At 41.7% G+C, this 13047-nt stretch overlaps 1 protein-coding gene across 9 annotated transcripts in view; it reads right to left on the reverse strand.

Annotated features, from left to right (window-relative positions):
• Positions 1 to 12295, reverse strand: part of IGF1 (insulin like growth factor 1) — an 80190-nt gene extending 67895 nt beyond the window's left edge. Inside the window, exons 1-2 of one of the 9 annotated variants that reach the window (XM_005680537.3) lie at positions 11590 to 11916; positions 6963 to 7119 (exon numbers count right to left, since the gene is read on the reverse strand). In XM_005680537.3, coding sequence (XP_005680594.1) covers positions 6963 to 7119; positions 11590 to 11652 — 220 coding nt within the window. In that variant the 5' untranslated portion in view covers positions 11653 to 11916. Of the gene's footprint in view, positions 1 to 6962; positions 7123 to 9775; positions 10125 to 11589; positions 11936 to 12141 lie in introns of those variants that run through there. The other 8 variants (XM_005680539.3, XM_005680538.3, NM_001285697.1 and 5 more) reach the window with 8 other exon arrangements.

Genomic DNA, 13047 nt, shown 5'->3' on the forward strand with positions numbered 1-13047 from the left:
CAATCTCCTTGGGAGAAATTTCCCGCCTGTTTGCAGAGTGTCTGATTCTTTGGTGTAGGCTCTGAAATCAGAAGAAAGTCAGCTAGAGGCTTGAAGTTGGCTCTTTACAGAGGCCTTGAGAAATACTGGCATGGTCCATGATGTCTGGACTAAGTATACAGAGACCCAGCTGTTTGGAAAACACCAACACTCTTCTGGATCCAAAATGGAGCTATGAGCCTACCAGCCATGAACATCTGAGACCTTCCAATACTGATGGTCTTCAAGCAACTGGCAGAGAGGCACCTGCACTGGTGCGAGCCTCCCAGCCAAAGCTTCTGCAGCTCCTTCCATGTCAAGTTGGGGAAGACACTTCCTGCCTGGCTTACTCTCAGGCTTAGGTTGCCTTATGACCACTTCTCCTTTACCACCTCTCTTCTAAAACCCAGAGAGAGAGAGAGATGCCTGGTCCAACAAACAGTTCTTCTTCAGTAGGTCTCTGAGGAAAAACAGCAGAACTCATAGCCACTAGGAAAGAAGCACTGGAGGTCTGGTGGCCAAGAAAGAAGAAAAGTTGAAGTTGGCCGAAGGAAAGAGTCCCCCAGATCATAAGGCATATCCCTGTGCTCAGCAGGGAGCTGCGGTGTGCCATCTGAGTGGAGTCCGGTCTATGAAGGTAAGGGACTCAAATGGCAGCAGCCTCTAATCAAAGAAGCTTTTCTTGTGCAGCCTAAAGAAATTCTATAAGTATTTCCTAAGTTTTTCTAGAAGGTAAACTGAAGGGTCATTCCATGGATGTCTTCCTTGAGTCTCCTTTCAAAGAAGTTCAGAATCAACTATGCCCCCAGGGGTTTTTGTTCCTGCTCTCCCAGAAGAGGCCAAGGCTTTTTGGAAGCACATCTCTACACTGCAACACTTTGGACCTTTAAGCAATGTGAATGGGCAGATGGACATGCTTCTTGGACACAAGAGACCTTGACTTTGGTTCTGGATCCATCCAGTAAGATAAATCACAAACTCTCTGTGTCTCACATTTCTCACTTGTCCAGTGAAGCAATGATTTTTACCTTCTAAGACTGGGGTAAAGACATAGTGAGAGAGCTTCTACAATTGAATTTTGAAAAAATGAAAATGCTAGTCAAGCATAAGACATACTTTGTGCTACTGATACTACTGCAAGTGTTACTATTAGCAACAGGTTTTATCAGCTGCCCCTACAGAGAGAAATAGGTTTCTCTGGTGGCTCAGTTGGTAAAGAATCTGCCTGCAATGCAGGAGACCCGGGTTTGATCCCTGGGTTGGGAAGATCCCCTGGAGGAGGAAATGACAATGCATCCCAGTATTCTTGTCTGGAGAATCCCATGGGCAGAGGAGTCTGGCAGGCTACAGTCTATAGGATTTCACAGAATTGGACATGACTGAAGCAACTTAGCACACATCAAGGGAAATGAGTGTGTAAATGAATTGGGCTGCCCAGACGTTTGCAGTAGATTCTGTGACTGATCCCAGAAGAGAATAAATAAGTATAATTGCTAATGTGTTTATGATGCTTACCATGTGCCAGGCAGTATTCTAATTTAATATGTTCAAATAGATTAACCAGTTCTGTGAGGTAGTCCTTGTTTTGGAGATGAGGAAATTGAAGAACAAAGAGGTTAAGTGACTTGCTCGATGCCACCCACCAAGTAAGTTACAGAGCTAGAATTCACATCCTGGATTCTTGGCAGTACAGACCACACTTGGCCCTGACTCCCTCCCTCTCTTGCTTCTTGTTCATCAGGGAGAAGATGGTCTTGAGATGCTTGACCATATCAGAAAAATGCAAATTATTGCATTTGCAATATTGCAATATTTTCTAAACTTGCACAGAAATCATCACTTTCTTAGAAGTCCCTTGGTTGCCCAGACTAGTCCTCTTGGGCATATTTAAGGAGTAGTAGCCACTAGTGAAGGTCAATATGAAAACTTACTGTTTCTCTTTAAGAATATTTGTGGCCTGTTAGCTTAGTGGTGCTAATGAGACCAGGGCCAAGGTCAAATCCCACATGTTCCAATTAGCTTCAAAGAGAAAGTCACAGCCAGTGACTGTACCTCTAACTTTGACCAGCTGTCACACAAATGCATAGCTGGAGGTCTAAGGGGTGCCAAGCCAAGGAATTCAAATGGTGTAGCTCAAATCCAGCCCCACTCAGAGCAATGCTAGTGGTGGCTGAGTGTGTCTTTGGGTGTTCCCAGCGCTGTACTCTCTTCTTTAATTGGATAGGCAGTCTTAAAAGCCTGGGAAAAGGCTTTTAGTCAAGGTTTAGAAGACTATAGATTCAATCTGCCCTTCTAATTTTTAAAGAGCAGTTAAAAACTGACCTACTTAACTGTCCTTTACTTTCAGGAGACTGAAAAAAATGTAAAGATGAGAACAGTCAGTTAGTCCTTCCTAGCAAAGAAAAATGGCAATCTGTTTTCATGAGGTGTGTGCCTCTTTGGCCAGATGACTTGCATGTATTTGGTCATGTCTGAGCTTCTATTCCATCCCTGAGGGGTTGGAACTCAGCTTAAAACAAAATAAAACAAAGGCACTGGCTTCTCTCGCTTTAAGTAGGTGGGGTCCCCTATCTGGAGATGAACAGAAACCATGTGAAGAAGATAAAGGAGTCTAAAATGTTCTTTGGTCACTATTTAGATCCAAGATTCTCCTTTCTTGAATAGTACCAAATCCTTGCTAATTACAACCTAGACTATGAGTCTGTTAAAAGTTAGAAGAGGTCATTTACTTGAACAAAATCCCCTTGTTTTATAGACAAGGACATTTTGGCCCAGGAAGTTTAAATGCCTGCCAAAGTCATACAGCTAATGAATGACAGGTCTGGGAGCAGTTTTCTGAGCACTATATTTCAAATGAAAGAAGCTTGACTTAATAATAATAACCTCAATCTAGGAAGGTTGTTGCAATCAATAACAATGAAATTCATTGCAAAGTTTTACTTAAACTCTTTATAAAACAGTATGTTTTAACACATGAAGAATGCCATTCATTTATTCAGACCTGTTCTTAATAAGCATGCATTGGAAGTATATTTTACAAAAGCTATAAATCTGGACTAACCAACAGGGCATCCAACTTTCCTTTCTAATTGATTTACTTCTCCTTTTCCCCAGACCGCGGAGATAAAGCATATACAGTTTATTTAAGGGACTGTTTATAGACTCTTAAAACTAAAAAGGACCCCAGAAACTCGCTTTCTTTTGGTTGCTCTTAATTGAAACCATTCAAGGTGGTTGGTTGTCTGTCAATTTTTAAAGTACCTCCAAGGAGAGAAATTCCACAAGCCTCTAAAGCATATGTTAAAATGGTTAATCACCATGACTGTCAAAAATAGTATCTATGGCAAGCTGAACTTCCCCTATTTTTCTTGAAGCTCTTTTCCTCTTGCTCTGTTCCATGCACAGCAAGGTTGTGACAAACTGCTCTCTATGAGCCTCCTCCATCAATCTGGAAAGATAATAGCTAGCTCTTCCCAATGTGCCAACTCCATTAGGCCACCATTTTTCTCCCAAGACTATGGAAGTATAAGACTGGCTGACATGCTCTCTTACTATGATACATAGGGAAGAATCAGAACTTAGCTCTTCTTTGCAACTTTCATTGCATGTAATGTCTGGTGAAGCTGTGTTAATTATAGAGGAACTTTTGCACTTATGCTGGGAAGATGTTTTCAAAACAGATAATCGAGAAAGGTGGCAGGCTCTGTGCTCTAGTGGAACTTAGGCTTATAGAGAAATACGAACTCATTTAGAACATTGGGTTGATCGATACAAAATAAGTGTTATCCCCCCCCCCCCAAAAAAAAGTTATTCAGGACAGTTCTGTCTCTTAATAGGATTAAAAATTCCCCTTGTTAAATATTCTGGCCCAGTAAAAAAGATAGTTATGGAGGTAACATGTTTTTAGATGTTTGCATTTCAAACTAAGATCAGAAACCCCCTTCCACAGTTAGGAAAAATCCATACATTCAAAATGGATTTGAAGCAGCTTAAAATGAAGCACACAGCCACAATAAAACTTTGAAAGGGGTAAAAACAATAATAAGAGTCAATTGACAGGGGATAAAGGTAGGGAAGACTGTTTTCCTCTAAAAAATATTTCAAAGGCTATAAATGCTTAGAGCTGACTTCTTCACACACAGTAAATCTCAAGGGACAAAAAGGAAACTCAATAAAATTTGTTGACAACAGTTAATGCCTTTAAGAATAATTGGCTCAGACACGAAACAGACCATCAATGTAGCTTAGGGAGGATCTAAATGCCGCCTCTAAGTCATTGTTGGCATACATTGTATTCAGTTGAAAAGAGATAAAGTTTTATCGAATAGCTGGGTAAATATGAGCCAGGAAGAATTGTCCAAAGTACCTGACAAACCTAATTCTTGATGATTCTAAAGACTAAGATCCCAAACAAGTCATGCCATTACATTCAATGGGATTCAATTCAATTCAGTCCTGCCAGTTCAACAGTCAAAGTTGAGCCGCAGCTATCTCAGCCAGGCATTGAGCTAGATACTGGGATTCAATGGTAAACAATCTGGCCTTTGGTATCAAGGAGCCCATTGAGAGGGTAGATCTTGGTCAGCTGATTTTAAAAATGGGAAAAGCATTTAGGAAAAGCATAAAGGATTGCATTTTTCTTCCATGATTATTTTCCTCTATGATACTTGATAATAATTTTTTTTTTTAACCTCCTAACTAGATTGTGAGTTCCTTGAAGGCAAAGTTAATCTCTCATTCATTTCTAGGTATCTCACTTATGCCTGTACAGTGTCTAGGTTCCATCAACATTCTGAATTAAACAGTTTAAAGGGGTTAACTTCTCTTGGGCAAAAAGGCTAGTCCAGTTGACTAGAAAATTAACAAGAATAGTTTTGTGCATGAAAGTTTAGGTCAGACAAATAATTTACATCGTCACAGAGTGCTGCAAACCAGAACTTCTGAAACCTAGACTCTCAGTAATAAAACACAATTTATAAAACCACTTTCTATCCAAAGTTATATTCTATACATTAAGAGTTGCCATGTAGAAACTTCCCCATTCAAATTATTAAGATAGAATTAAAACACATTTGTAAAATCTGATCATTTGAGTAATAGAATGCCTTCCAATGAGTTGAAATCAGTTTCCATCATAGTTGTCCAATACCCTTAATTCTTTGTGTGAACATATATAAGTATCAAAGGGTAACTCGGGATCCGATTATTTTTTTTCTTTCTCATTTTTTGTCATTTAATTGTAAGCATCACAGTCATAGAAAGATCCAGTTTCCATGCACTGTGCATGGAAATCCTGGAGCATGTCACATCAAATGTGGCAATTCAACCTGGCACATAACCCAAGACACTTGGGGGCTCGGCCATTACCTAGTGAACTGGATAAAAGGAAATGGCACAAATGGATTATCAAAGCGAAAGAAAGGTCCTCTTGGGCATGATAGCTGAGACCCACTTATCCATTTTTTAAAATGTGGGCCAGTAGTAGCAAAGCACAGAGTGGTGACAAGCCATCGCTGGGTGATGCCGATGTCACACATTTGCCTTCTGCCAGATATTCTGAAGGTGAAACGGGTCTGCTATTCGAAAAGCACTCACCCAATGAGCTCATCCGCCTGCACAGAAGCGGAGAATGGGATAGAACTGCCTTATTGCCAGAAAAAGAAGTGAACTCACTCAAAGCGTTGGCTGGAAACAGAGAGTTGGAATTTGCCCATTCAAAGAGTAGAAAGCACTTCTCACTCTCTGTCACTAGTTGTTGAAAAGCTATTTGTCACCGAATCTACGATGAGTACAGACCATCAACATGCCTATCAACCTCTTCCTTCCCTTTCCCCCTTCCCATCCCAGACTGCTACACTCACAGACCCCTCTCCAGTCTCTCTCTCTCTCTCTCACACACACACCTTCGTGGGAAGAAGAGAGAGACTGGAAGTGTGTGAGTCATCACAGGAGCTATTCAAAGCCTAGTGGGTAACTGAGGTAAGCTGTCTACACTTAAGCCACATGAACCTCTAAGAATGATTCACAGTCCTGAAGACCTGAATGTCAGTTTCCTGAAACTCCCTAAACTTGCAAAGAATTAAACAGAACGAGCATCTGGCTTTCCATCACTCAGTGTCCTGTAACATACATGAGCCAGATGCCTCTGAGGTGTGTTCTCTAAGTGATCCATTCCCTCAGGCAGCAGGGACTCCCGTTTGTGTTTATTATTTATCCACAAGCATGGACTTGGCTGTCTACTTTTTATTGACTGTTGACTTTTTAATCACCTGAGACCTACTTATGGGATAAGTGACCTTGCACTTGTCAGAAACTCTTTTCCAGATGGAGACATCACTGGAGAGCCCCAGAGAAGGGTGACATCAAAGGAAGGCAACAACAAAGACTCAAGGTCAGCGTGAACCGAGGGCAAATGAACTCAGCATTTCAGTTTGCATTGAGCGAGAGCCTGTGTCTTTGCAAATGTGCCTTTCAGCGACTCTCACCTTCTGTCTGTTCGGGTGATTTCATATCACATGGAGACATCTGGGATGTGCCCCTTTGCCAAGCCCACCTTCCTAGTTTCCTCCAAGTGACCTGGCACTTAAAACATCCCTACACGTTCACATATGTTGCCATGTGCACCCACAGATCTGGAAAACCAAAACCCCAATCCCCCCGGGCCATTTTGTCCTGTCTTTCCCCGGAAGGAATGGAATAGTGAGGGCAGAGCAGAACAGTTGCGGGAAAGTCTAGTGGGAAGTAGTTAAAAGACAAACTGCTAAGGAGGAAAACTCCATCCAAAATCTGCAAAACGTGCCACGGCCCCGCTGAAACACTAGGCTCGCATTAAGGTGAGGAATCTCGGAGGCTGAGGATGGCTGCCAGCCACAGGCAGTCATTCAGTTCTTCACACACTCCCCGCAGTTGTAAATCCACAGAGCAGCGAGAGGGAGGCTACTTACTGAAATAAAAGCCCCTGTCTCCACACACGAACTGGAGAGCATCCACCAACTCAGCCCCGCAGAGGGTCTCGGGTCCCGCCGTGGCAGAGCTGGTGAAGGCGAGCAAGCACAGGGCCAGATAGAAGAGATGCGAGGAGGATGTGACTGGCATCTTCACCTGCTGAAAGAGCAGAAGGAGGGTCATCTTCCTCCTGGGTCCTTGCCAGGGGAGCGGGAGCAAGGCAGGGGTGCCTTTAGCCCAGCTCTGCATTCCTGTTATTAATCAAAACTATCCCCTCAGGAGTGCAACAAGGTGTGTGAGTGACCTCTGAGCAGGTCTTGGCATCATGCTATCTGACTTTAATCCTCTTGCTACTGTGAAACCTTGGGGAAGTCCTTCTTGAACCCTTTCTTTATGGGTTCCTATTACAATTCAATGAGATAAATGTCCTGAAACATTTAATGTGCGAAGGTGAAAGATGCTCTTATTGCACACCACTCAGAGGTCCTGGTAAACCTTTGGAATCATCAAAGGTTAATTTGTGCTCAGTCCAGACTTGGGACCAGATATGTTTTATTAATTTAAATTCTCTCAAATTGGCCATCCACAGATGGCATGTGCATTCATTACTGACCAGAATATTAAATTAACCAGAACGTCATTCCCCAGCTACTGATTAAAGAGAATTTACTGCAGCTGAAAAAGAACTTGTGAAAATACTATATATCATTATAGCTTTTTTTTCTACTTAAGAGAGGCAGAGACAGAGAGAAACAGAGGGAGAGAAAGAGAGACTGAGAGATTTCTTACCTGCAGAACATCAGCAGTTAACAACGACAAGCAAAAGTTAAAAACTAGGAACAGGAAACATCTGAGAATTTCAGAATGAAACTGGTTTATGGTAAGTAAACCCGACTCCTTTTGCATTCTAAAGCCCCTTGTGTCAAGCTCAATGTCAGATCAACACATGTGTAGACAGTGCCTTCCATGAACAGGGAACTGGGCTCAAAACCTGCAAAAGTCTTTTTTTTTAAGTCTCAGGAATTCTGACTTCATCTGTTGGAGGGACTTGAGTGTCACTGTATCCTTTTTATAGCAGAGACCCCTGGTTGGCTTGACTTAGCCAGTGACAGACAGCCAACTGTCAGCCCTGCCAGAGGCAGGATTCCTGTGGCTCAAGTCTCCATCCTTGCTCTCAGCAGTGAAACAATGCAAAGGTGATCATTAAGTTTTTCCACATTGCTACTTGTGGCACAAAGATGTGGTTTCTTCTAGGAAACCTCCCAAGGTGAGTAGCTTTATCCCTCTCAGATGCATTTACTTTCAGAAGCATCAGCAGAGTTAGTGACAGGATGTTAAACCAGGGACCCTATCAAAAGGTCATAGAGTTAAACTGGAAACTATCATTATGAAAAGAGGCTTTTCTGAACATCCCAGTGGTGGCAGGTCCATTCAGCTCCATCACTTTCAAAGAAACAGGATCAGTCATTTATTTTCCGACCACCTTCCTTGCCCTCCCTGGACTCTTAATGGCTCGCTACATCAGTGGCAAAGTTTGCTCCATCACTGTAATTAAGATTTCCATTTTTGTGGCCAGACTTTCAGTTCAGCAATTGGGGAAAAAAACCCTAACCCCCTGATTCTCGTTAACACAACATAAATATTTAGTTAATGCTTGTGAAACAGTTGAAGATGAAAAGCGTCCTCTATTTGCAAATCATCATAAATAACAGACATAAAATAGAAGAGGAGGTGAAAGCTTGATGGAGAATTTCTTCCATTTTCTCCATAGGACCTGTTCATGGAAACCCTCCACCCCCACATAGCCAAAGCCACAGGGACTGCTAGAAACAAGTTGTCATCCAATCCTCATCTTTCTTAGTTGTAAAATAATTGGTGGGAGTTTTCCCTTTCAGTATTTCCAGTGGAAATCTCAACAAGCCCAAGCCAACTGGACTTCCTTGCCCTTTTCAAAAGAGAACACTCATAATTGATCTTACAGAACATACCCCACACTCTGGTAACCAGCCAGTTCTAGAACGTATGTTGTTTTGCCAGTCCTGTTTCTCCATTGCTCCCTTCTTTGTTGAGTTAATGGTGAAGCTTAAGGCAAAGCACCTGCAACTGCAGATGCCTCCAGGTTCTTCAGTTGTTGTGAAATCCAGGGAAAAAGGAACTCAACTTAAAGCCTTATGGAATTGAGAACTTCGTTAGATGTCAACACTATACTTTTAATAGCTATTTCTTTTGTATAACACATTTAAACTCAGCAATACCTATCAGTCTCTAGCATTTAAGAATTTAAGATTTATTTTTTACAGATTTCCCCCTATCTTTCTTCCTTTGTTCCCCTTTTTGCTGAGTTATGTTCTCAGATAAATATCAGCACTTATAGTTCTAGGACAAGATAGAACCTCTAGTGCATTTTCTTTTAGTTCAGGAAACAGTCCATCACACCCACAGAGAACCAGAGAATTTATCACATTATGTTCCCCCAAAAGAAAACAATGAAGAACTTGCTTAGGAGTTAAAAGTTTGAAATGAGTGGCCCCATATGTTCATCATTTCCTTGGTCTTTTATTTTTCCAAACACAAAAGAAATGAAGAGAGAGAAAGGAGAGATCTGAAAGAAAGAAATGAAAGAAGAACTAGAAAGAGACGAGCAAAAAAAAATTCCAGAGCACTCTTTCTCAAAAATCATTCACAAATCCAAAATTTTAAAAACCTTTCTTTTTATCTTAAATAAATGGAATATCAATTGGTTCCAGATGTCTGGGTTATAATAAAAATGCCCAGCAAAATTTGAGGGCAACAGTCATAAGAAAATACTCACTGTAGGTGTAACCATTTTTGTTTGTTCCAGATCTTTTACAGCAGGTCAGGGTGGGTATTATGAGACTGATGTGAATAGAAAACTGAGGACTTAAAAACATGTGCTGCTTTCTGGGTGGGGTTTGTGAAAGCATCTAGTTACATTTGGACACCCAGGCAGGTATGCTACGAGCCTGGGTAAACTGCCTTTTGTCCATTCAGACAACAAACAAATTGCACGGCTGGGATCTGAGTCAATCTTTTCCTCCCAATCAAGCCACTGATTTCCATCGTGTGCCTATTGTAGCCGTCCTGGACAAGGACCGAAGCTCCAGTCCTCCCCTGTGCCCTCTTCCCTCTGACTCAAACACTTGGAAATATCTTGAGACTCACAGTACAATCAGCTTGTGAGCTCTGCCTGGCAGACACCTTTACTCATTGAATTACATTTGAAAGAACCACGTAGCTCCCTGAAACCACTTCCTGCTTCAAGTACAGGAAAAAGCAACAACTTATGGCTAGCTAGCTCTACTTCTGAAAAGTTCAGCATACACAGCATGGAAAGTTCATTTGGAGTTTTCCAAACTTGTAATTAATGCAGAGATAACACTACACAGCCCCTTTTAGGATCCTCTAAGTAGGGAGACAAAATCCCCAGCTGTCAGACCACATAGCATATGTGTATACTGACTTCATTTCTTTTAAAAGCAAGGTAGGCAGTGTGCATCTTGGCTTCTCAAGGGTGGCAGGATCAGGTGCCCGACAAGGATGTATTCTTAACTCCTAAGCCACTGACTTGACTAAGAAACGTCCTAGTGGTGGAGTGCTTGAAAGCGGCAAATGAGTGTTGGACTAAGCGGTAGGGACGGATCATGAATTGAGCCCACAGGCAATTGCATCGGGGAGCCAGTGACAGCAGCTTAAAAATGCTTGCAAATTGGAAAAATACAAGTCTTGAAAGATATAATTTTGCTGAGAATGGAAACTTGAACTAGGGCCAGTTATTGGAAAGGCGAAGTCAGTGCATTGACAACGCTAGCCAAATTTACCTAAAGAGACTTTACAATCCCAAATACAAAATCCGTGTTTTACAACACAAAACCCCAAGTCCAAACTTCGCCCCTGAGAGTCCTCTTCAAAAGAAAAAACTTGGAATAGCAGTTGCTAGAAAGTTTCCGCTTTCCATATACAGTGTGCATTTGTTTAAATTATCCGAATATGCAAGGTCAGCAGGAGTTCTTAAGGAGTTCTTTTTCAGAAGAGCAAACGAAACTTCACTCTAACTTTGACTCTCTGGTCATAAGTGCAGAGAGTTCCGGGACCTTAGCTCCAAAGATCATATTTAAAAGCTTTAATATCATTTAAAATGTAACTCTTCGTATGTGGCATGCCTTGTAATCAAAAGTCCTGGCCAGTTACACACACGCACACACACACACCACACAGTCCTACATACACATGAACATGGTCTTAAAAATAAAACATCTGCACCTGCAAAAAAAATCCAAAAGTTCATATCCATGCCCTATAGCCCTTAACCATAGACAGGATTTAAAGGAATCTTCTATAATGACACCACTCAAGCTCTGAAGAAGTGGAGGATTTAGCATAAGTACCTTGCAATAGTTTTTACTCATACAGATATCTGTGCAAAGGCATTTATCTCCCGGAGCTATTTTTTCAGATCCCACAGAATTGCATATTCAGCAATTTATAAATAACTCCCAGTGCCGAAACAATGAAAATTCTAAAGTGAAGAACATTTCTAAGCAGAAGCAAGCAGTACACAATTTAAAGAAAATTCCCCAATGACTTCAAAGAGTAAGAAATATTTACCTTCAAGAAATCACAAAAGCAGCACTTAAATAATTGGGTTGGAAGACTGCTGATTTTTCCCATTGCTTCTGAAGTGCAAAGTCTGGAAATGAATTGGTTAGCAGGAATAATGAGGCAAAAAGAAATCCAGGGAGATGGGAGATGTTGAGAGCAATGTCACATTTCAATTTTGAGGACTTTATTCCATTGCGCAGGCTCTATCTGCTCTGAATTTAGCAGTGACAGTGAGATTTAGCAAACAGAAGAGGGATTTAGAGAAAATCCTCACATTTATCTACAAAACACAGACACTGTAGACAGGAAACAGCTGGGGGAACGCTTGCCTTCTCTCTCTCTCCCTCTTCTGGCAAAGTTATCGAGTAAGGACTTTTTTGGGCATGGTGACAAATAACATCATACCTTTGCATTTTAAAACTAGAGCACAGAAGCATTTTTTTCCCTTAAAAGAATGTGTGTTAGTGACAAGAGGAGCAGACATTAAAATCCTGATGCTGTCCTCTGATTAACTTTCTACCGGGCATGAAGACACACACATCTGCTAATACACCTTACCCGTATGAAAGGAATATTCGTGGAGGATGGGTGAGCAATTTTATATTCCAGAGCCAAGACAAAATTTAAAAAACAAGAAATGAAAAAAAGACCATCTCAAGCATACTCTATGATTTTAACCCTCAAACGACTGGGGTAAACTAGACTGGAAGACGGCGCTGGGATGACCCCTCGTCCTGGTTGCCAAGTGAGGGGAATGATCTCATTTCCTAGAACCTGGAAAGGGGCAGGCAGCTTTGTAATTGGCTCCCCTCAGGACACTGTCTCATGCTTTTTGCCCACGACAGGGCAAAGATTTTGCTGAGCTGTAAAGCCAACTGAAAAAATAAAATCGAATCTCTTTCTTCCTTCCTCTACTCTGCTGCTTGGCCCCCACCCCGACCCCCACCCCACACCAGGGGAAGGGCATCTGAGGGGCAAATGATTTTCCCACTGTTCATATTTTTCTGCATAACTTGAACCTGTGTGTGTGTGTGTGTATTTGTGTGTGTGTGCACGTGAGTGCATTTTCTTTCCCCCCTTTTTGTGTATTCTAAATAACACCAGCTGGCTAGCAATACCCTCTCAAGGGTTATGATGTCATTCAAATCTCTCAGCAGGATGAGTGGCCAGCAACATGGTCCAAGCCAGCTGTTTTGCTATTTATAATGTATACTTGCCTTTGCCATTGAGGATCAAGTTGTGATCTTTTGTCGATAGAGTTTGTACCAATTTCTCATCAGTTTTGTGAAGGAGGCGATAAGAAAGCGGATTATGAAATAAGATTGCAAAAGCCCAGCTTAGACATCCCACTTTCCCTGGGGTCTATTGGGGCATGGTTTTCTGGAATGGTGGGAGTAGCCTGGACCTTGTATTTCTCCCTCTTGATTCTCAGGGGACACAGTGATCCTGATGCTTCGACTATAA

This window comes from Capra hircus, chromosome 5 (genome assembly GCF_001704415.2).
Source record: "Capra hircus breed San Clemente chromosome 5, ASM170441v1, whole genome shotgun sequence".
In the NCBI taxonomy this organism is placed as follows: domain Eukaryota; kingdom Metazoa; phylum Chordata; class Mammalia; order Artiodactyla; family Bovidae; genus Capra; species Capra hircus.